The sequence below is a fragment of the Neoarius graeffei genome, chromosome 12 (assembly GCF_027579695.1).
Source record: "Neoarius graeffei isolate fNeoGra1 chromosome 12, fNeoGra1.pri, whole genome shotgun sequence".
Lineage (NCBI taxonomy): Eukaryota > Metazoa > Chordata > Actinopteri > Siluriformes > Ariidae > Neoarius > Neoarius graeffei.
The window spans coordinates 25,710,597-25,733,841 of record NC_083580.1 but is presented as its reverse complement, the minus strand read 5'-3'; the positions used below and the strand labels follow the sequence as shown (position 1 = coordinate 25,733,841).

The window sequence follows — 23,245 nt, the reverse complement described above, 5'->3', positions numbered from 1 at the left end:
GCAGTGAAATATCTCAAAACTCCAACAGCAATAGAAATGGAACATTTTGCCCAGAATTCAACTTTGCAGTCAGTACCTTTTCAGTAGTATACCCGAATAGTAAAGACACCAACAGTGGAGTGACAGGTTTGGGATGTGGTCTGATTATTCATGGCTCCGAGGATATAATTATCTGCAGCTGTTATCCTTGTTTCCTCAGTGTTGAGTAATATTAGAGAATAAAATTAAATTTGAAAATGTGACATTTTACTATGAGACAATTTTTATTTTTTTAAAGGGAAAATAAAATCCTACACCTTTTGTAGCTTTAAACAAAGCACCTACTTGTAGTTAACAGGAGGACCACTAGCCCTAACAATTTACAAACCTGAACAATTCCTTCTCTGTTCTTTGCACATCGTCACTCACTTCCACCCAGCATTGTCTGCATAGCTGCAAATACATATTGCTTGACACCTCCCCAGTTACGTATGCAATTGTGTTGAATGTTTTCCTCTTTATTACCTCGCCCGGGGTGGAGTCCACAAGGGGTCGAGGTATTGTTTTCGATTGGGTTGGTTTTTGTTAACGATATTACAGGAAAACAGCTGGACCAATCTTCATGAAACTTTCAGGATAGATGGGCATTGGTCTCAAATAGAACCTCCAACATTTTGAGGGTCATCTAGTCAAGGTCACCAAAAAGGTCAAAATAGTTTTTGTGGCTACTGCCTCATATAGAGGCGCTAGCCATTAGATCATTGTGCTGTAAAAGTGTAACAACTGTGCACGTGCATACATGTGTTCCGATTAAAATGGCCGGGAGTGTATACAATTTGGTTCACCATTCGAAATAAATGGACTAGCTTAAAGAAATCGCTTTCAGACATGTTTATGCTTATTATAGATGGAAGGTGTGTTCCACTGAGCTCTAGCGCAAGGCCATTTCCGGGAAATAAGAGTTTCGATCATGGTGAAAACGTGTATGTCAGCCTTGATTTGGAGGTTACAGTTTCGAAAACTGTAAGAGGTAAGAGTAGAATATAGACTTTTTTTTTTATATAATTGTTTGTTTTTGGATTACACTTCATTTTTATGGCTACTGCCTCAGAGTAAATATATGCTATATTTACTGTATGAACATGGTATCAGAAAACAATTCTATTTATAAGCAGTAGCCACATGTACCCATAGGGTACCTCCCCCCCCCCCACACACACACACACACAAGATCTTCCTTCATATTCATCATAAGTGCTACCAGGCGAGGTTTGTTTTGCCTGGCAACACTTGTTTGTTGGTTGCTTTTTAAGGAGTTTTATTTTTTTATTTTTTAAAATTATTAATTCCCTTTTCCTCTAATACCTTTCACAGTCTAGATCCTGATCAGAAGGAGCACCTGATTGAAGTTATTGAGAAGCTCCTAACAGACAAAAGCACGGTCAGTTTAAAACATCACCACCTCCTTCAATCACTTGAAACAAAAAGTGCTGTAATATAAGCATTCAGTCTGGTAAATAAATACAGTTTTGGTCAGAAGTTTACATACAGTGACATGTCATCTTGGATATGAATGTCATGGCAGTATTTGGGCTTTCGGTAATTTCTTTGAACTGGGTGGTAGAATGTACAGCATACATCTTTTATTAATAAAAAAAAATAGAATTTGATGCACAAGTTTTAATTTTCTTTGGGTTTTCTGAAATCAACACGGGGTCAAAAATGTACATGCGCTTACTTAGATTATTAATTCAGAGGTGCTGAAACTTCCAAAATGTCTCTTATTTTGCCAAGGCAAACTTCCTGTTAGTGATCATGATTGACTATAGCTGGTAGCTTCTCTGTGCCTTCATAAAAAGGGTTTATTTACAGCACTCATTGGATTGACCAACACACAGTAAAATGAGAGTCCAAGGCGCTCAGTGTAGATCTGAGAAAGTGGATTGCAGATATACACAACTCCGGAATGTGTCTTGTAGCCATTTCTAAACAACTGCAAATTCCAAGATCAGTTCAAACAATTGTATCCAAGTTATTGTGAGGTGCAGCCACTTTGCTTCAAGATAGCCCAAACTGTCACCCTCAGCTGAAAGGAAATTGGTTTGGCTGGTCAGGAACAACCTGGAAACCACCATGGCACAGCCCTGCCATGAACTGGAAGCTGATGGATCACTGTCTACAGTTCAGATCACCACGGACCAAGAGGCTGCTATCCAAGAAATAACCCCCTGCTCCAAAATTGACACCTTCAAGCTTTACTAAAGTTTGAAGCTGACCACACAGACAAAGAAAAAGCCTTCTGGAGGATAGCTGTATGGTCAGATGAGACCAAGATTGAGTTGTTTGGCCACAATGACCACCATGTACAGAGGAACACTGTACCAGTTGGTTTTGGTGGTAGGATCATCATGCTCTGGGGCTGTTTTGCTGCCAGTGGAACTGGTTCATTGCACAAATTAGATGGAATAATGGAGGACTACTTCAGAATTCTTCAGCATAAACCATCAGAAACTTGAATACAACTTGAGTTACAAAAGGACAATGAACCCAAACATGCATTAGAGCTGGTTATGGAGGATAAAACAGACCAAGTTTAAAACAAGTCCTGACTTCAGCCCTATTGAAAATATATGGACCATGTTTATAAGTTGAGTCTGTGCCAAGAAAATAAAAACAAATTTAATTTAACTCTACTAATTCTACCATGAGGAGTCATGAAATATCCAACCAGAATTCTGCCAGAAGCTTGTTCATGGTAAACAAAAATGTTTGGTCAAGGGGAATCTTGCGAAGAGACATTTTACCCGAATATTAGGTGTGCTGTATGTATATTTTTGACCCTGTATGTATAACTTTGATCCTGTGTTGATTTCAAAAAACCCAAGGAAAACTATAACTTGTGCACCAAATTCGATTTTTTTATTTTAATTTAAAGATTTATGCTGTACATTCTGCCACAGAAAAAGAACAGTTCAAAGAAATTACTGAAAGCCCAAATATTGCCATGACCTTCATATCCAAGATGACATTCATGTCACTGTATGTAAACTTCTGACCACAACTATAGCTGTCTTTTTATGCTGGCAAAACTGGAGTGGCAAAAGCTAGTATAAAAAGGCAGTAGATTTTAGAGAAGAATTCATAGAAGAGCATTGCATTAATGGTCTCCGGTACCATACAAGACATTTACTCTGCAAGCTCAGATGGAAATTGTCTTTGCTGAGATCTGACTGGAGAGGGTCTGTAATGCAATGTGCTGGAGATGGATGGAAGTCTCCCATAGATCGAATGACCGAACATGGGATTTCCCAAACCCATAGGATTTGCAATAATTAAAAAAAAAAAAAAAAAAAAATATATATATATATATATATATATATATAAATTAATTATCATTATTATTTTTTCTTTCTTTTCATTCATGAGCATACTTTGCTATGATATTGACCAGATACTCAGATTGGGTTCAGGCCTTTTGTACAATAGGTTGAGAGGACAACTGTAGCAATTAATATTGCCAAGAAATGCTCAACTGAGTAAATAAAAACGAGTCCATCATTGCTTAAAAGCATGTCTTTTAGTTAAAACAAACAAAAATAACTTTGGATTAGGAGGTGTCAACTTTTGGATGCCAAGAACCAGTTCAGCCCTTTCAGATAAAGAATTGCACAGATGCATACATTCTCTTAAGAAGAATAATGGCATGTTGAATAAAATCATTTGTTCTGAATTGTACCTTCCCAGTTGTATTTCTGTCCACAAATTTCTCCAGAATAGCTATCTCTGGGTCAAATATTAGTGAGGCCGTGAGCTACAAGTACTCATAGGTGAAAATTGAGTCCAAATTGTATGAAACTGCTGTCATTGAATTCATAATTGAATGCAGAACAACATACTTTTTACAGAATTAAAATATTTATCCATTCTTGAGATGGTACAAAAAACTTGAAAAGCTTGGGGGAAAAAAGGCTTAATTTTTAGAAAACTGACCTAATGTGCATTACGATAACATGGTTCAAACTGGGCCTAATAACGAATGAGATCAAATGTTTGTTTTTTTCTCAACCTATTTATTTTTTTTATAAATACTCTTTTTTTTTTTTTTTTTTTCCCCTTCCTATCCACATTCACTGGATATGAACAATCGCGCACTGTGATTGGCTACTCTACTACTAGGTTATCAGCTGATCTACCGGGAGTAGAGAAAAACAAAAAATGGCACAGCGTGTTGCTGAACCATTCGAGGAAGAAATAAAAACTCCAAAAACAAAACCACAAAAGCAACTAAACATAGAATAAAAGTATTTTATGGTAAGAGCGTATCCTTTTTTATTTTCCAAGAATTATTCTAATGTTTTTCACAAATTGCTACTGTCATTTCATCAGTTTGTCTACGTTCTAAGTGGAAATTATTTTGGCAGATATTTTGTATGTTTTTATTCATAGAATTTGCAAAAAAAAAGTGCTAGGTTTCTCAAAATTCAGTTAAATGTGGATAGAATAAAACAGTTCTTCCACTCAATCTCATCGTACATGGCTTACAACTCAATTTTGTGGAATAACTGTTAAATGTAGGCTTTGAATGTATATTATTCTAGCTAATTGGCTTGCATTGCCTGAATCCCTTTTCTGTGGAAGGTGTCTGAATATTGTTGGCACAGCATCAGGTTTGAGTTTAATGTGTCCTGTGTAGTCCCAGAGCTTGGCCTGTTGAGTCCTTTCAAAGCAATTGGGCTTAAAATGATCCTCACGAGCAATAGGATTTCTACCAATGGAGTGTTTCTAGTGATTGGTTCCCAAGTTGTGTAGCCACTGTTTAGTGAGACCTTTATGTTGCTTGGTTGTCGGCAGTGGAGCACAGGAAAAAATGCTTTCCCTTATCACGTTTATTTTTGCAACCATAGGCATTGCACGCTGTTATTTTTCAACAGTATTTTGTATATCCAGTTACATTGCGGTGTCAGGAGTAGTGAGCCAGTCAAGATACAGGAAACCTGTCAACAATACTATTGCCCCTTTTCCGCCAAAGTTCCAGGGCTGGTTCGGGGCCAGTGCTTAGTTTGGAACCGGGTTTTCTGTTTCCACTGACAAAGAACTGGCTCTGGGGCCAGAAAAACCGGTTCTAGGCTAGCACCAACTCTCTGCTGGGCCAGAGGAAAGAACCGCTTACGTCAGCGGGGGGGGGCGCGGAGTTGTTAAGACCGACAACAATAACAAGACCACGAAAGATTGCCATTTTTAAGCGACGAGAAGCAGCAGCTGTACAAAAGCGAAGTCATCCATTATTATTATTATTGTTATTGTTGTTGCTGCTGCTGCTTCTTCCGCGTTGTTTTTGTTCGATATTCGTGCCAAGGTTTATGCAAACATAGCGACGTAACTGACGTATACAGCGACGTAATGACGTGTCTTCTCTTAGCACCGCAAGTGATGGAAAAGCAAGCTGGTTCTCAGCTGGCTCGCAAGTTGAACGAGTTGTGCACCAGCACTGGCCCCGAACCAGCCCTGGAACTGATTTGGTGGAAAAGGGGTATATGTCAGACACTGCCTGCAATATGGCTGCATCCTTGAGTAAGCAGGAATACAAAAGAATTTTAAAGCACTGCTTTATGCAACAGTGTGACCATACAGAGTAGGCAAAATGCATTTGTGCAAAATGCAGAGTTGAAATATCTATCTATCGATCGCTGCAGGTACGCTTTTTCATCATGATTGACACAATGCAAAAGATCCTATTCTGTGGTACATATTGGATGTCAGTATTCAGTCCCAATTAGGGATGTTAACCGATGACCGTTTGACCAATGGTTGACCGAATCAACGTCAACCGGTTAATTTTTTTTTTTTTTTGGTTGTCGGTTAAAAAAAAAAAAATCAATTGTTTTGAAGCTGCCAATTTTGGAGCGGAGAACCTGGAATTCTGTGTTGTAAATGCTTGGGGCATGCCATGCGGTGTAAGGACGACAGCTGACAAATCAGAAACACCCATTCAGTCATGTCCCACCCTCCCGCCCCAGTTGAAGACAGCTGCCACTCGGCGAAAGAAAAGTGTAGACAGGCTTTTTAGCTTACAAATTACTATTTTTTAAAAAAATTATTATTATTAGAAGGCACATCGAGTTTAGTCCTGCCTTGGCCAGTGCATTCTGAAAGTATGTTTCAGTCTGTAGCCAACAATGCATGTTATTGCAGATCATATCTCTCCACACAAACTAAAGGGGCAGATGCCGACTTTTGGAGGGAAGGGGAAAGAATGAAATGACAGCAGTGTCTGGAGGGGGAGTGACAAACGCAGCTTTTATGTCTGTGAGCCAAGTCGGTGACTGCTTCAGAGCAACTTCAATACCATGCAGTAATGGCGTGTTGATATTGGTAACGGCATTATAACGATTGTAGCTAATTAATTAGATTACCCGGCGTTATAACAGCCTTTATTTTAACGCCGTTATTCCCATCACTGAATGTTATGTACTACTTCTAGCACTTGACTTTATTTTCAACGCCATCATGGCCAACTGAAACTGTCTCTAAGCTGGAGCCATTTGTCCTCCGCTCCAATACAAACCCCTCGACATCAGTGCCGTGTTTGACTAAATGTTTCGCGCTGTAGAAAAGTTAGTGAGTGGAGGGCAGCGACTGGGACTGAATGTGCGGATGCTCGCGGTTAGATTTAGAATAGATTCTAATAATTCCAATTCTAGAATTTTAAACAGGGATGCAAACGGCGCGCCTTTTTCACGGCTGAATCGTGCAGATCCGATTTTTTTTTTTTTTTAAGGGGGGGGGGCGTTGGAGTGTCTGAATAATTTCATCAGAGTATTGGAGTATAGCAAACGTGCCCAGCTTTCTGATTTACTGTTTTCTTCTCATACTTCCTATGTTTCATGGACTGTAACGGCATTTGCTTATTTAGTAATTTTAATACAGAATTTACTCTGATGAAATTATTCAGACACTCCAACGCCCCCCCTAAAAAAAAAAATCGGATCTGCACGATTCAGCCGTGAAAAAGGCGGCATCTGCCAAAAGGTGCGTCGTTTGCATCCCTGTTTAAACTCATAGGTTAACCGGCTAATGAGGCTCGGTGGTCGGTCAAGATTTTTTTTAGTTTTCGCCATCCCTAGTCCCAATACTGTACTAATCCGCTGTTAAATCTTAGTTCTAAATCTGCCAGCCGGGTGTAGCATATTGGTATTGGCAGGACAGTCAGTGCAGCGGATGCCTAAACCTGACACTGCCTCTTAAAGATGGTCAGTGCTGCAGCAGCTTGTTGGGTGCCCCTTCACCTTCCAAACTATCCACATACTGGCTGCATAAGTGTAAGTTTTGCAACATGGCTTGTTAAATCACACAGCTAAGCTGAAAACAGTCAGAGGTCTCTATAAATAAATTAATGATCCAACAGTGGGAATATTTCAATCATATGTAATTTGAAATATGCAGGTGGAGATGTGAATGACTTATTACATACACAAAGGCTCATCCTCAAAACCCTTCTGAAACTGTTCTTCTAATATTGGTTATTTGAGCAAATTTCAGACAGTGTAATATTTCTCAAGCTCAAACCACATGTTAATCATTCAAGTAATAAAGATTGCACACATTTAGGAAAAATATCTATTAGTCTGTGATGTTCATCATGGTGCAAAGTAGAACAGCTGTCTGCAGCCGACTTACAATTGCATGCTTGCATAGTTGAAAGCAAGTGAAATCGTGTGTGTGTGTGTGTGTGCGTGCGCGCGCGCGTGTGTGTGTTGTAGCTGGTGGCAGGGAGTGTGGTAATGGCATTTGAAGAAGTGTGTCCTGACCGGATTGATCTGATCCATAAGAACTACCGGAATCTGTGCAACCTTCTGATTGATGTGGAGGAATGGGGACAAGTGGTGATCGTCAACATGCTCACCCGCTATGCCCGCACCCAGTTCATCAGCCCATGGAGAGAGGTGCCACTGTTAAACTTGAATACCTTGATAATTGCCTTTACTTTTATCCTGTTTCATGTTGTCATCATGACATGGATTGTGTTCTACGTTTAAAACGGTTAGTTCTTTTATGCTAATTTTATTGTACAAATGGTGTTCTAAGGGAGCTAATATTGAGTATAAGGGCAGTGGTACATTTCATTGTTTGTCATACTGCTTGTCTGTGTTCACTACATAAATGATTCCAGCAATTTTAGCAATAGATTTTTACATTGAAACCATTACTACACTTACTGTGGGCTGTCATTCCTTTTAAAATATAGGAATGCAGAAATAATTTCTGCTTTCCAAAAAAAAAAAATCAATGTTACATAGCCTGTATGAGCAGTCTAATTTAGATGGAGCCACGAAAAAGCAATATGCATATTTTCTGGCCATTATGTACATGCAAGTTTTTCTGTCTATGGTAATTTGTTTTGCCAAAATATGTGCACACTTGTAGGACAGTACAGTTGATGAAAACTGTGAAAAGGCATTCTACGATTCGGATGAAGAAAAGAGAGATGGTGTGACAAAGACAAAGCCATACATTATGGATCCAGATCACAGATTATTGCTACGTAATATCAAACCTTTACTCCAGAGCAGAAATACTGCTGTAAGTGTGTATGCACACGCACGCGTGTACAGCGCGCGCGCACACACACACACACACACACACACACACACACACACACACACACACACACACACAGTGTATCAGTCAAAAGCTTGGACATAGCTACTCATTATTAGGTTTTTCTGTATTTTAGACTATTTTCTGTATTGTAGAACAATACTGAAGACATCAAAAATATGAATAGGCATATTGGGTGAAAATTCAATCCAAATTGCTTGAAAATGCTCTCATTGAATTCAGAAATGAATGCAGAACAACATACTTTTTACAGAATTAAAATGTTTATCCATTCTTGAAATATTGCAAATGAAAGGTTGAAAAAACTGCTTAATTTTTTAGAAAACGGACGTCATATGTTTTAGGATAAAATGGGCCTAATTTAATGAATGCAATCTCAGTTTTTTTTTCTTTATAACCTTTTTATTTTTGAAGATATTTACCTGGAAATTGGCAGGCACATAGATGGTTGTATACTGAATGCAAAGTTTGAAAAATTAGTAAAAACAGGTGTAATGATTGTTGGAGGTGGGTGGAGCAGCAGAAGCACGGCAGGCCAGAACTGAGTGTTAGAAAAACTTTTTATTAATAGCTTTTCAGCTTTCCACACGCGCGCGCACAAGTGTTCTGGTTGGGGAGAGAGCTCCCTTTCTCTGCGCTCTCTCTCCTTTTAAAGGGCGCGGTCACTAGGGGGAACACACAAACACAGGTTAATTCACGTCAGGTGCAGTGATTCTGCCACTTACCTTCCCTGACTCTGCCCTCCATTCACAGACCGACGCTTGACCACGCCCCCACTGCCACATACCCCCACCGCCCGACTCAAACCAGGGAGCTGTCCGGCCTGCAGCTGACCCCCTCCCCGACGGGAGAGGAAATCTGCCACAACCATCTGCGCCCCTGGCCTGTGGACCACCTCGAAATTAAATGGCTGGAGTGCTAGATACCACCGGGTGATCCGCGCATTGGCATCCTTCATGCGGTGGAGCCACTGCAGGGGCGCGTGGTCCGAACAGAGGGTAAAAGGGTGCCCCAGCAGGTAGTAGCGGAGGGCGAGGACCGCCCACTTGATGGCGAGGCATTCCTTTTCTATTGTGCTATACCTGCCCTCGCGCACCGACAGCTTCCGGCTGATGTACAGCACTGGACGGTCCTCTCCCTCCACCTCCTGGGACAGAACAGTCCCCAGCCTTCTGTCCGACGTGTCCATCTGCAAAACAAAGGGGAGAGAGAAGTCAGGGGAGTGTAACAGTGGCCCCCCACACAGTGCAGCCTTTACCTAAGAGAAAGCCTGCTGGCATTGCTCCGTCCACTGGACCGGATCTGGAGCCCCCTTTTTAGTGAGATCAGTCAGCGGGCTGGTGACGTCCGAATAATTGGGTATAAACCTACGATAGTAGCCAGCCATCCCCAGGAACTGTCTCACCCCCTTTTTGGTCTTGGGCCTCGGGCAGGCCGCAATCGCTGCTGTCTTATTGATTTGGGGATGCACCTGCCCATTGCCCAAGTGGAAGCCCAGATACTGTACTTCCACCCGCCCAATCGCACACTTCTTCGGGTTGGCTGTGAGACCCGCTCGCCTCAGCGACCTAAGGACGGCCCTTAGGTGGTCTAAGTGCCGCGGCCAGTCATTACTATAAATAATTATATCGTCCAAGTATGCGGCCGCGTAGGTGGCGTGGGGGTGGAGGACCCTATCCATAAGCCGCTGGAACGTAGCGGGCGCCCCAAACAGCCCGAAAGGAAGCGTGACGAACTGGTGTGTAAGCCAAACAGTGTGGAAAAGGCCGTTTTCTCTCGGGATAGCGGAGTCTAGGGGTTCTGCCAATATCCCTTTGTCAAATCCAGTGTTGAATAAAAACGAGCCTTGCCTAGTCGATCAAGCAACTTGTCAATACGAGGCATTGGGTATACGTTGAAATTAGACACCGCGTTGACTTTTCTATAGTCCACACCGAACCGGACCGACCCGTCGGCCTTGGGAACCAAGACCACCGGGCTGCTCCAGTCACTGTGGGACTCCTCAACGATGCCCATTTTGAGCATGGCCTCGAGTTCTTTCCGAACCACTTTTTTTTTTTTTTCTTGTTCAGGCAGTCTGTAAGGGTGGCTGCGCACTACTACCCCCGGGGGTATCTCAATGTGGTGGTCTATGAGGTGGGTGCGACCGGGCAGGGGCGAGAACACGTCAGAAAATTCTGTCTGCAACTTGGCGATCTCCGTGAGTTGGGTCAGAGAAAGGTGGTCTCCACAGGGGACCGGAGCGGTGGGCGATGTCAATTTTCCCTTTTGAACCGCCGGCCCCAGCTCCGCCTTCTCTGGAACCACCGACACCAACGCCATGGGGACCTCCTCGTTCCAAAGTTTTAACAGATTGAGGTGGTAAATTTGTAACGTCCCGCCCCTGTCCGTTCACCTCACCTCATAGTCGACGTCCCCGACTCGCCGTGTGACCTCAAAGGGTCCTTGCCACTTGGCGATCAATTTGGAGCTTGATGTGGGCAACAACACGAGTACTTTATCTCCCGGTGTGAATTCCCTAAGGTGCGTGCCCCTGTCGTACAGACGGACTTGACGTTCTTGGGCCTGCCGCAAATTCTCCTGGGGTTAGGTGCGGGCATGTGTGGATTTTGGCATGCAGGTCAATAACGTATTGAATTTCATTCTTACTTGTTGAAGGTCCCTCCTCCCAATTTTCACACAGCACATCTAGAATGCCACGTGGCTTATGCCCGGATAATAATTAGAACAGGGAGAACCCCGTGGAGGCTTGTGGGACCTCTCACACTGCGAATAACAGGGGCTCGAGCCATTTATCCCAGTTGCGTGCATCTTTGTTTACAAATTTCCGAATTATGTTCTTGAGTGCGGTTGAACCGTTCGACTAAGCCATCCGTTTGTGGGTGATTAAAGGCTGGTGCAGATAGGCTTAATTCCCAGTAACCCATACAGTTCGCACAGTTTGCGTGACGTAAACGTAGTGCCTTGATCAGTCTGAATCTTTCTGGGGATTCTGACCCGGGAGATGACTCGGAAGAGCGCTTCTGCAATACTACGTGCTGAGATATTGTGAAGAGGCACTGCTTCCGGATATCGCTTTGCATAGTCCACCAGAACTAAAATGAAGCGATATCCTCGTGTTGACCGGTCTAATGGCCCGACGAGACCCATCCCAATTCTTTCGACCAGGGTCTCGATTAATGGCAGAGGGTGCAAAGGCGCTTTTGGAATGGCCACTGGATTTACTAACTGGCATTTGCGGCACGCCGTACTCCACCTACGGACATTGCCGCGAATCCCTGGTCAATAGAACCGGGCCATTATTCGGGCTAGTGTCTTGTCCTGCCCCAAGTGTCCGGCCATGGGATTAAAGTGAGCCGCCTGGAATATAAATTCCTGGCAGCTCTTTGGGATTAAAAGCTGCGTTATCGGTTCCTTAGTCTGAGTGTCCTGCGTCACTCGGTATAACCTATCCTTAATAATGGAAAAATAGAGGAAGGACGGGGTGGCATTTGGCTGGAGCATTTGACCATCGATTACTCTCACTTGGTCAAACGCATGCCGCAGAGTCTCGTCTCGCGACTGCTCCAACGGGAAATCCGCAAGGGATTCCCTGAGAGAGGGAGGAGGAGCCTGCTGTTCCTCACTCTGACATGGTGATGACGTAGACGGCTCTGTGACAGCTGCTCCCACCAATGCCACACTGGGACCTCCCCCCGCTAAATTATGGCAGGACCCACTCTTCACTAAATGTGACATTAATTCCCCAAATCCCGGTCAATCAGTCTCCAAAATTATCGAGTGGGTAAGGCGAAGATTAACCGCCACCTGTACTCCTAAATTTCTCCCTTTGAAATAGAATGTGGACCGACACTAAGGGGTAGTTGTGAACATCCCCGTGCGCACACAACACCTTCACCAATTGTGCTCTCCCAAATGCCTCGTCTTGCACCAGGCTTTGGTGGATTGAGGTCTGATTACAGCTGGAGTCCACCAAAGCCTGATGCGTATCCCCTTGGATACTCACCGGTATGAGAGACGCTCCGGCCCGATCGAGGGCGGTCCCTGGCATGTCGGGGATCTGGACCACCGTCCCACTTCCATCGCCAAGCACTGATGCTGGAGGTGCCCTGGCTCCCCGCAGTGCCAGCAAACCAGCCCAGGCTCTCTCTCTGCACCAGTGTTCCGGAGCTCACTCACCTGAGGGGGGGGGAGACAGACATGGAAGTAGGAAATGGTAGGGCACCGCGGGTGCGGCGGGCCAGCTGGGGTGGAGCCGGCCCCCGCCTCCGCGGTGGGGGAATGGGGCGAGGACGAGGAACAGAAGGGGAGAGGGGAGAAGAGGAGACGCGCTGTCTTGCTGTTAGAACAGCCGCCATATGGTCCTCTGCCAGCACGATGGCCTGATCCAGCGACGCCGGGCGATGGCACTTGACCTACTCCCCTGTTCCTTCCGGAAGTCGGGCGATGAATTGCTCCAGCGCCACCAGGTCGACGATTCCCTCGGCGTCACGGTTGTCGGCCCTCAGCCACCGCCGGCAGGTGTCCCAGAGTTGCTGGCCAAACGCGAATGGCCGACCGACTTCCTCCAGGCGCAGTGTGCGGAAGTGCTGCCATTACTGCTCCGAGGTGCGCCCCCCGCGTTGGAGGACGGCTATGCCGTTACTGCTCCGGGGTGCGCCCCACGCGTTGGAGGACGGCTCTGTGGAGGTCGGCATGGACCAGCTGGCTGTCGGCAGGGAGCTGTAGCATGGCCAGCTGTGCCTCACCGCACGCTATTCCACCGGCCAACTCCACGCTTCTGCTGCCTGCTCCGAAAACAGCGAGGAAGGCTTCGGGGTCGTCCTGCGGACCCATCTTCGTTAGGGTGAGGCGGGGAGGGTCTGTGGTGGTGGTGGTGGTGGTGGACCCTGCCGACACGAGGAGGTGCCAGAACGCCTGGCGAGCTTCCTGCTGCGCTAGCACCAGGGCTTCGAACCGTTGTTCCTGCTCCTTCTGGAGGGCGACCAGCGCCTGGTGCTGGCTCTGGTGGGCCGTGGCGAGGGCATGGACCAGTTCCTTGAAGGGGGAGGACTCCATCTGGCTGTTCTCTTCTGTACTTCCTATCCCGGGTTTCGGCACCGCTGTAATAATTGTTGGAGGTGGGTGGAGCACAGAAGCACGGCAGGCCAGAACTGAGTGTTACAAAAACTCTCTTTATTACTAGCTTTTCAGCTTTCCACACTCTCCCAGCCACACTCGGGTGCACACAAGTGTTCTGGTTGGGGAGAAAGCTCCCTTTCTCTGCTCTCTGTCTCCTTTTAAAGGGCGCGGTTACTGGGGGAGACACACAAACACAGGTTAATTCACGTCAGGTGCAGTGATTCTGCCACTTACCTTCCCTGACTTCGCCCTCCATTCACAGACTGCCGCTTGACCATGCCCCCACTGCCACAACAGGTTATGCAAATTAGTATTAATTATGTTAATTGGGTAAAAATGCTAAATTGGTTAACTCCAATAAAGTAAAAAGATTACTTATAATACTGTGTTATTTACGGCTTTGTATTTCTCAAAGTAGGGCCTACTAGTGTTTTTATATTAAAGAATCTAAATGATTCTTATTTTGATTAATATTCACGGCTTTTAAGGCTAACCTAGGAAAAAAACCTGAGAGCTATGTCCAGTAAAAAATTCCAATTAATTTAATTGAAATTGACACTAGTGTTTCTGACTTCATTTTTTAAAATCCCATTCCGACCACTAAGATCTCAATATTTTTCATCAAAACAACTAGTTATATTCTAAAAGTTATTTATTTACATGAATCAGTTTATTTGAAAAAGTAGGTAGGTAAAGCTATGAAAACTCACTTCAAAGTTTCCCGTGAATCATAAAATTAAAACTACGGTAGCTGATGGAAAATTTTGCTGAATACTTCACCAGAAACGGTGAGAACTAGAGAACATCCCTATAAAAGTTATCTGATTGATATTCATGAGTAATCTAATTGGAAACCGATCAGAAGAGAGCCTGACCACTTTCCCGTGACTCAAAAATCACTGGCAGTTTCCCAACGTCACGTGAGCACTGTTGTACCAAATTCAACCTGCCATTACTCCCAAAGTACTAAACAGATCTTAACGTGATGATAAATTTCTGTGGAAAGTGGAAATTATAAGCTTTTAGTGATGGTATTCACAATAGAAAATATTCAAGTTCAGCAATGACAGGATAACTTCGATAAGCTTCTGCATACGCAATTTTCACACCAGTCAGCGAGCGTCTGATATGCCTACTATGAAATAACATATCAAACGTGTGGTATTATTTGGGAACCAAAGTATTAAAAAAAACTAATGTTTCATATTTTAGATGCTTCAAAGTAGCCACTGTTTACCTTCACACCTTGCCACACTGCTGGCATCATCCTGTTTCTTGAGGTAGTTACCTGGAATGCTTTTCAGTTAACATGTGTGTCTGATCTAAACTTAGTGGAATTTATTGCCTTCTTAATGAGTTTGAGACCATCAAATAGTAAACAAGTGTTGCCAGGTAAAACAAACCTCACCTGGCGGAACTTATTTTATACCTATATGTTGATAATCGTAATATTTTTCAATCATTAGCTGTCATGTTATAGTCCTATGAAAATCCATGACCTTGAGTTTGACATTTCAAAGTCATTAAAGGTCATGGTGTCAGGTGAAAGCTCATGGCACTTCCTACAGGTTAATAATGGTAAACATCTGTCTACCATCAACCGTTTAAGTTATAGCCCTCTGAAAATCCATGACCTTGAGTTTGACCTTTCAAGGTCAAAGATCATGGTGCCAAATGAAAGGCCATATTGGAGTTCCTATATGTTCATAATAGTAAACATTTTGTCTATCGGCAACTGTTTTTGAGTTATAATAGAAAATGTTATTTTGACCCAAAGGTTGACCTTTCCGGTGACCTTAACCCGATTTTCCCCCCAAAATTTAATCAGGTAATCTACTGACCATTGTCCACCTACCCTGAAAATTTGAAGTCAGTCGGTGCAACCATCTAGACGCTAGATTGTTAACAGACAAATACACGCAAACAAAGAAAGGTCATGGTGCCAAATTAAAGCCCATATGACTTCCTATATATTGATAATGATGAACATCTATCTACCGCTAACCATTTTTGAGTTATAATGGAAAATATGCAAATTTTAGCAATGACCTTGACTCCCCTGATATTTGATCTCCAACTGCTAAGAAAACTATGAGATGCCCCATCATGTAGCATAGCCATGGAAGCAGAATTGACAGATGAACATTTTGGAATTGGTTTGAAGTAAATATGATATGTAGGAAGATATCGTGAAAAAAACAATGTTGACTTTTTTGGTGACCTTGACCAGATGACCCTCAAAATGTTGGAGGTTCTATCTGAGACCAATGCCCACCTATCCTGAAAGTTTCATGAAGGTTGGCCCAGCCGTTTTCCTGTAATGTTGCTAACAAAAAAGCAAAGAAACCCCACCAAAAACAATACCTCGCCCCCTGGTGGACTCCGTCCCGGGCGAGGTAGTAATAAGTATAGTAAATAGACCTATTCAACAACTGTAGCAATCCATATTATGTCAAGAACTGTTCATATTATGTAATGTTTTTGCCTGTTTTAAAACGGACGTTCTTGCTCTATCAGTCCAGTTCTTTCTCTCCTTGGCCCAGGTAAGAAGCTTCTGCCATTGTCTCTGGTTTAGAAGTGGCTTGAATATTAGGAATGTGACAGTTGTAGCCCTTTCTTGAAGATTTTTGTGTGTGGTGGCTCTCCGCCACAGTCCACTCCTTGTGAAGCTCTCAAGTTCTTGAATTGACTTTTCTTGACGATCCTCTCAAGACTGCAGTCATCCTTGTTGCTTGTCTACCTTTTCCAGCCAGCCTTTACAGCATTGACCTTCTGTGGCTTACCCTTCTTGTGGAGGGTGGTGTTGATTTGTGTTCTGGACAACTGTAAGGCAGTAGTCTTCCCCATGATTGTGGTTGTGTGTACTAAACTAGACTGAGAGAGATGCGTTTTTTATACTGTTTTACTCAAAATGAAAATCTAATAATTTGAGATACTGGATTTCTGATTTTCATGAGCTATAAGACATAGTCATAATTAAAACCAGGGCTTTGAACCAGAATTTTTTTCCCTATTGGTTCGTTCCGAACAGAAACGGAATTTTAACGTTTCCGGTTTGGGGTTCCACCATTAAATAGACGTTCCCGACCGGTTAGAACAAAAAAATTTCGTTCCCGGAACGGTTAATTACGTTCCCTGTCAGCTGTTTAACAAATGGCTATAAAATTATGTCCGTCTCATCCAGCTTAAGCCAAATGTAGGCTAATTCTATTACAACCTTCATTAAATAAGACAAGAAATAATTCAAAACAATTATTATTTCAAATGTTGGCGATTTGGATTCTCAGTATGTCTTCCCATCTACACAAACAGAAAAAGTGCCAAAAATGAAAGATAATTCATTTAGTGTGTTACCAAAGGCTAGTCAGGCCCTATAGAGGGCTACCGCATGACGTCACCGCGCCGCGAGATTTTGTTAGACGCCATATTGGAAGACCAAGTACACATCTATGCAAGTACATACATACATAAAACAAACTACACCTGAAATGTAGCCAGGGCCGGTTCTGCCCTAATCTGGACCCGGGTGCAACATTGCGCAAACCCCCCCCCCCCCCCCCCCCCCCCCCAAAAAAAAAAAACACCAGTCTAAATCAGGACAACCATCACATAACTATAAACATTTTGTATCAACTATTTTAACTAAATGGACTATAATAAATCAGCCTGCAGGCAGCCACGGCGGGCTGCCTCAGAAAAGTAACCATTCAATGACACAACTGAAAGCCTGCAGCCACGGCGGGCTGCCTTAAAAAGTAACCATTTGTCCTACCTTAAAACTCGTTTTGCATTTTCTGCCTCCTTTTTTGTATTTTCGACCCTCCGTTTATTTTCTTTCCTTTTCTGAAAACCCGATTTGTGTCCAGACATTTTGTTCTGCTACCAACGAACTAACTCGTCAGGTCTCATCTCTCAAGCCCGCGATGATTCCCGTGGGAAGGGAAACAAAAGATACGTTTTTACAAACAGCCAATAGGGAGGTTGCAACGTTCAGGCTCTTCTTTGCTCAGACACTCAGTAATGCACTTATTATCACGTGGAGACGTGATAGCAGTCCACCTTCCCGCTCTCTCCATTCAGTCAGCGAACGTCACACAGGAAGTGAACCCCAGCGGGTCATAGAAACTTGCGCAGGAGAAGAATGACTTTTTTATTTGTAGGCTATGGAAACTGAGGAACGAAATGAAAAACGGTATTAACCGGTTACCATTATTTTTAACAAGCGTTTCTGTTCCGGAACATAAAAAATAATAAAGTTTCTGGTTTCGTTTCTGTTCCATGTGAAATAGAAAAAGTTCCCAGTTTTCGTTCCTTGAACCGGTTCAAAGCCCTGATTAAAACAAAAAAATCCTTGAAATAATTCACTTTACATGTAATGAATATGGAATGTATGAAAGTTTACCTTTTTGTATTAAATTGTGAAAAAATGAACTTTTCCATGATATTCTAATAATTGTTTTAAGATGCACTAGTACAACCTCAGCACCAACATTGAACCTAACTTTTTCCATATTTTCCATGGGAAAAATCTGACACGCATCCAATGCCTGATGTCGAGGAACTGCTTGATTGGTTAGGCACAGCTTGCTGTTATTCAGCACTGAATTTGGCAAAGGGATACTGGCAGATACCCTTGATGCCATTATCCTGAGAAAAAAATTGCCTTTTCCACTCCATTTGGTTTACACCAATTCATCAACCCCAGCGATGTTTCAGCATCTCATGGACAGACTCCTATACCCACAGTGCTTATACTGTTGCCTATTTAGATGACATTATTTACAGTAATGATTGGCAGCAGCATTTATAACATTGAAGGGCTGTCCTGAGATCACATGCGGGACTTGCAGCAAACACAAGAAAGTGTGCAATTGGATGGGTGGAAGTATGGTATTTGGGCTTCCACTTGGGTCATGGGCAGGTGTGTCCCAAATTGTTGAGGCTGCAGCTCAAGACCAAAAAGGGGTGAGGCTTTTCCTGGGACTGGCTGACTATTACAGGAGGTTTGTATCCAGTTTTTTGGATGTCACCAGCCCACTGACTGACCTCACTAAAACGGGGATACAGCAGTTCAGTTCTTTCTCTCCTTAGCCCAGGTAAGATGCTTCTGACATTGTTTCTGGTTCAGGAGTGGCTAGATATGAGGAATGTGACAGTTGTAGCCCCTTTCCTGAAGCCGTCTGTGCGTGGTGGCTCTTGATGAACTGAGAAGCCTCAGTCCACTCCTTGTGAAGCTCTCAAGTTCTTGAATCAACTTTTCTTGACAATCCTCTCAAGGCTGTGGTCATTTCCAGCCAGCCTCGACAGCAATGACCTTCTGTGGCGTACCCTCCTTCTGGAGGGTGTCAATGATCATCTTCTGGACAACTGTCAAGTCAGTAGTCTTCCCATGATTGTGGTTGCATGTACTGAGAGATGCACAGTATTTAGGCTGTTTTACTCAAACTCGAAATGAAATATTCTCATATTTTGAGGTGTTCCCCCCCCCAACGGTGTAGGCCATAATTATCAAAATTAAAATGGAAAAATGCTTAAAATTTTTTATTTGTGTAATAGGTCTAGAATATATTACATTTTCACTTTCTTAAATAACTCATGGAAAATTTTGATCTTTTTCATGATATTCTAATTTTTTGAGATGCACAAGTACCCCTGTACATGTTTCGGCCAGCACAGGTAATGTCCATTGCTAGTGCTTGTGGTTAATGAACTAGGTGTGTGGCCTAGCCCAACCTGCTTGTAATCCAACATGTTGGCTAGGGAGCCTAGGGGCATCATAACGCAGCCTAAACCTACTTTATCAACCTCAGTATAGCCTTTACACCAGACCTGGGCATTTTACGGCCCGCAGGCCGCATCCGGCCCTTTGGTTCATTCTGCCCGGCCCGCGTAAGGTTAATTAGAAATTACAAAATAAACGTATTTTCTAATTTTACCTCATGCATGGACTGAATGTGCATTGCTTTTATTTTGAAGTTGTGTTCAACAAAAACGAAATGCGCGCGACATGAACATGACATGAAATCCCGCGATAACTACTTCCGTAATTTGTCCAGACCATCCTTCAAATGGTCCAGCCAATCACATAGTGTGACGTCCCCAGCAGGCGCCGGAGCCCGAGCCGATCTGTAGATCTGATACCTACACCGAATCGACACGGCATCGTTATTATAATATGATGTTTCTTGCTTGATATGTGGAGTAGAAAGACGATAGTGTGATGTCTTTATTGTGTTTTGGGGTGAATGTGACTGAAAAAAAAATGGTACAAACGTTCACATTTTGTTAACCATTGTTTAGGGAAATTTGATTGAATAAATGACACTTTTTTGTAAGGCAACCTCGTTTTTTCCATACTCTTGTCAGTCTTAGCAGCTTGTAAAAACAATGTTATTTACTGCTTTATATAAAGAAATGCAATTAATATTATGCAGAATTTAGTTCAGCCTTTTGGTCCAGCCCTCCACTAAATTTTCTGTTTCTCATGTGGCCCCATGGAAAACATAATTGCCCACCCCTGCTTTACACTGTGTGGCACAATAAAATTTTTTGGGGCTGGTAACAAGCAGAAAAATTGCATTCAGTGCTATGATTTAGGCCTCTGATCTGGTCAGACTGAGAATCTAATATTGTAATGGTACATTCCATTTAGTGTTTGTGGATTTGAGTTTTATATAGACTGAAGTTTTGCACTCAAGTTTCCATCAATGAAGAGTTACATCATCAGTGAAACTGTCTTCATGTTAAAACTGTTAGTTAGTCATGCTGTCTGTTGCCCAAATGAGGATGGGTTCCCTTTAGAGTCTGGTTCCTCTCGAGGTTTCTTCATGTCGTCTGAGGGAGTTTTTCCTTGCCACCGTCGCCGCAGGCTTGCTCATTGGGGATAGATTAGGGATAAAATTAGCTCATGTTTTAAGTTGTTCAAATTCTGTAAAGCTGCTTTGCGACAATGTTTATTGTTAAAAGCGCTGTACAAATAAACTTGACTTGAAGTAAGACAACCAGGTTAGGAGGAACATGGTTCTCTCACTGAAATTTCAATGAACCAACTGTAATTTGTAACGGTCTGTTGGATTAGTAAAGGTTTTTTTTTTTCTTGCAGAATTTTGTTCTCTGAAGCTTTTGGCGTCATGCGGCCAAGGGAAACAATATAAGAGCCACTACACGTACTACTTTCATGTCTCATATGAAAATGAATTTCTGAATACAGTCAGCGATTTTGTCTCGTCTTTACTTGTCAAGGCATAATAAACAGATTTCACCCTAATTTTTGTCAATTTTTTCATTTTACCTTGTTACAGTTTAGTCATGAGATTAAAGATCATTAATGAGTACTTATCGTAAATTTCATTGACAAAATGAACACTATATTAAAAGTGTATTAAAAATACTTTTTTTTTTTTTTCCGGGGGGTTCTTTTACCATAATCATTTTGAAATTGCAGTAACAAACGCAACAGGATGGATGGGGTCTATCAAAATATCAGTGTTAGTGTTGACTGAAATATTTGCTAAAATTGAAGAGTATACGTTATGTGAGAGAGACAACTTAAAGATATATCTCTCTCTCTCAGGTGGTAATGGCTGTGGCACAGCTGTATTGGCACTTGGCCCCTAAGGATGAACTAAATATCATCACCAAATCTCTGGTGCGACTGCTCAGGAGCCACAGGTATGGAGACAAACATGCCCATACACTCTCACATGAATCTTCTAAATATTTATTTATCTCTTGTTCTCTTTCAGAGAGGTTCAGTATATAGTGCTGCAAAATATTGCCACCATGTCCATTCAGAAAAAGGTACAACGTTTTAAATTCATTTCAATATGGTTTGCAATAAATGATCTATTCACATTGTTTAAATGTTAAATATTGTCTGTTAGGCCATTTTGTTTATGATGTTGCAAAATGTGCTTTAAATACACATAAACCCAAATTAAAGTGGGCATGCATGTTCTGTGTTCACATGTGTGCCTGCATTTTAGTGAGGACCATATTTATCAATTGAGTTTGGGTATCTGTATTTTAGGGCATGTTTGAGCCTTTCTTGAAGAGTTTTTATGTACGATCAACAGATGCTACACATATCAAAACACTGAAGGTAATTATGGTAGTGTTTCAGCATGCAGTGTAACTTTCACTCTTGGTACTTTTACCCATCTGTGAATTAATGTTTGCTGCCTTTGATCTTATTATTGCCATTTGTGTTTTGATAGCTGGAAATCCTAACTAACTTGGCCAATGAAGCCAACATCTCCACCATACTCCGTGAGTTCCAGGTAACATTTTTTTTTCTTTTTCTTCAGGGAGTTAAAATATGGCCTGGTGACACTATGCTTATACAAGCTAATAATCTGTTAATTATCCAACTGAGTGCATAATCAGTAAATGTAAAAATGCTTCATGTGCAACAGAGTGAAATAATATAAAATAGTAAACCAAACAAGGCCAAGACAAATTTCTGTTTGGTGGAAAGAAGTGAATGAACCATGAAACTCTTCACCCCAGCTATAGACTGTATATTGATGCGTTGTGTGATTTTATACATCTCACAACATTGTATATGGGCGGCACGATGGTGTAGTGGTTAGCACTGTTGCCTCACAACAAGAAGGTCCGGGTTCGAGCCCCGTGGCTGGCGAGGGCCTTTCTGTGCGGAGTTTGCATGTTCTCCCCGTGTCTGCGTGGGTTTCCTCCGTAAATCGTAAATCGCCCGTAGTCAGCTGGGATAGGCTCCAGCGGCTAGAGGTGATGAGATGAGACTGTGTGTGTGTTTTTTATATAAAAACCCAATTCCAAAAGAGTTGGGACACGGTGCAAAATCTAAATAAAAACAGAATGAGAAGATTTGCAAATCATGGAAACCCTACATTTCATTGAAAATAGTACAAAGACAACATATCACATGGTGGAACTGAGAAATTTTATTGTTTTTTGAAACATTTCTGCTCATTTTGAAAGATCATTAAAAGATTCAGAGAATCTGGAGAAATCTTTGTATGCAAGAGACAAGGCTGAAAACTGACATTGGATGCCTGTGATCTTCAGGCCCTCAGGAGACACTGCATTAAAAGCAGACACGTGTCTATAGTGGAAATTACTGTATGGGCTCAGGAACACCTTCAGAAAACCATCTGTGAAAACACTTCATTACTGCATCCACAAATGCAAGTTGAAACCAGATATAAACAATATCCAGAAACCCTGCCCCCTTCTCTGGGCCTGAGCTCTTTTACAATGGACTGAGATGACGTGGAAAATTGTCTAATGAATCAAAAGTAGAAGTTCTTTTTAGAAATCATGGACCCCACATCCTCCAGGCTAAAGAGGAGAGGGACCATCCGGCTTATCAGTGCACAGCTCAAAAGCAGCATCTATGATGGTATGAGGGGGCATTAGTGCACATGACATGGGGAGCTTGTACATCTGGGAAGGCATCATTAATGCTGAATGATATAAACGCGTTTCAGAGCGATATGCTGCCATCCAGACTAAATCTTTTTCAGGGAAGGCCTTCCTTCTTTCA

At 42.6% G+C, this 23,245-nt stretch overlaps 1 protein-coding gene across 4 annotated transcripts in view; it reads left to right on the top strand.

The window, feature by feature from the left end:
• The window catches only part of ap3b1a (adaptor related protein complex 3 subunit beta 1a), a 286,193-nt gene that overhangs the window by 106,424 nt on the left and 156,524 nt on the right, over positions 1-23,245 (top strand). For 3 of the 4 annotated variants that reach the window (XM_060935722.1, XM_060935721.1, XM_060935723.1), the window contains exons 6-12: positions 1,354-1,420; positions 7,740-7,922; positions 8,404-8,559; positions 21,293-21,390; positions 21,465-21,519; positions 21,749-21,820; positions 21,936-21,998. In XM_060935722.1, coding sequence (XP_060791705.1) covers positions 1,354-1,420; positions 7,740-7,922; positions 8,404-8,559; positions 21,293-21,390; positions 21,465-21,519; positions 21,749-21,820; positions 21,936-21,998 — 694 coding nt within the window. The remainder of the gene's footprint in view (positions 1-1,353; positions 1,421-7,739; positions 7,923-8,403; positions 8,560-21,292; positions 21,391-21,464; positions 21,520-21,748; positions 21,821-21,935; positions 21,999-23,245) is intronic. The other variant, XM_060935724.1, reaches the window with a different exon arrangement.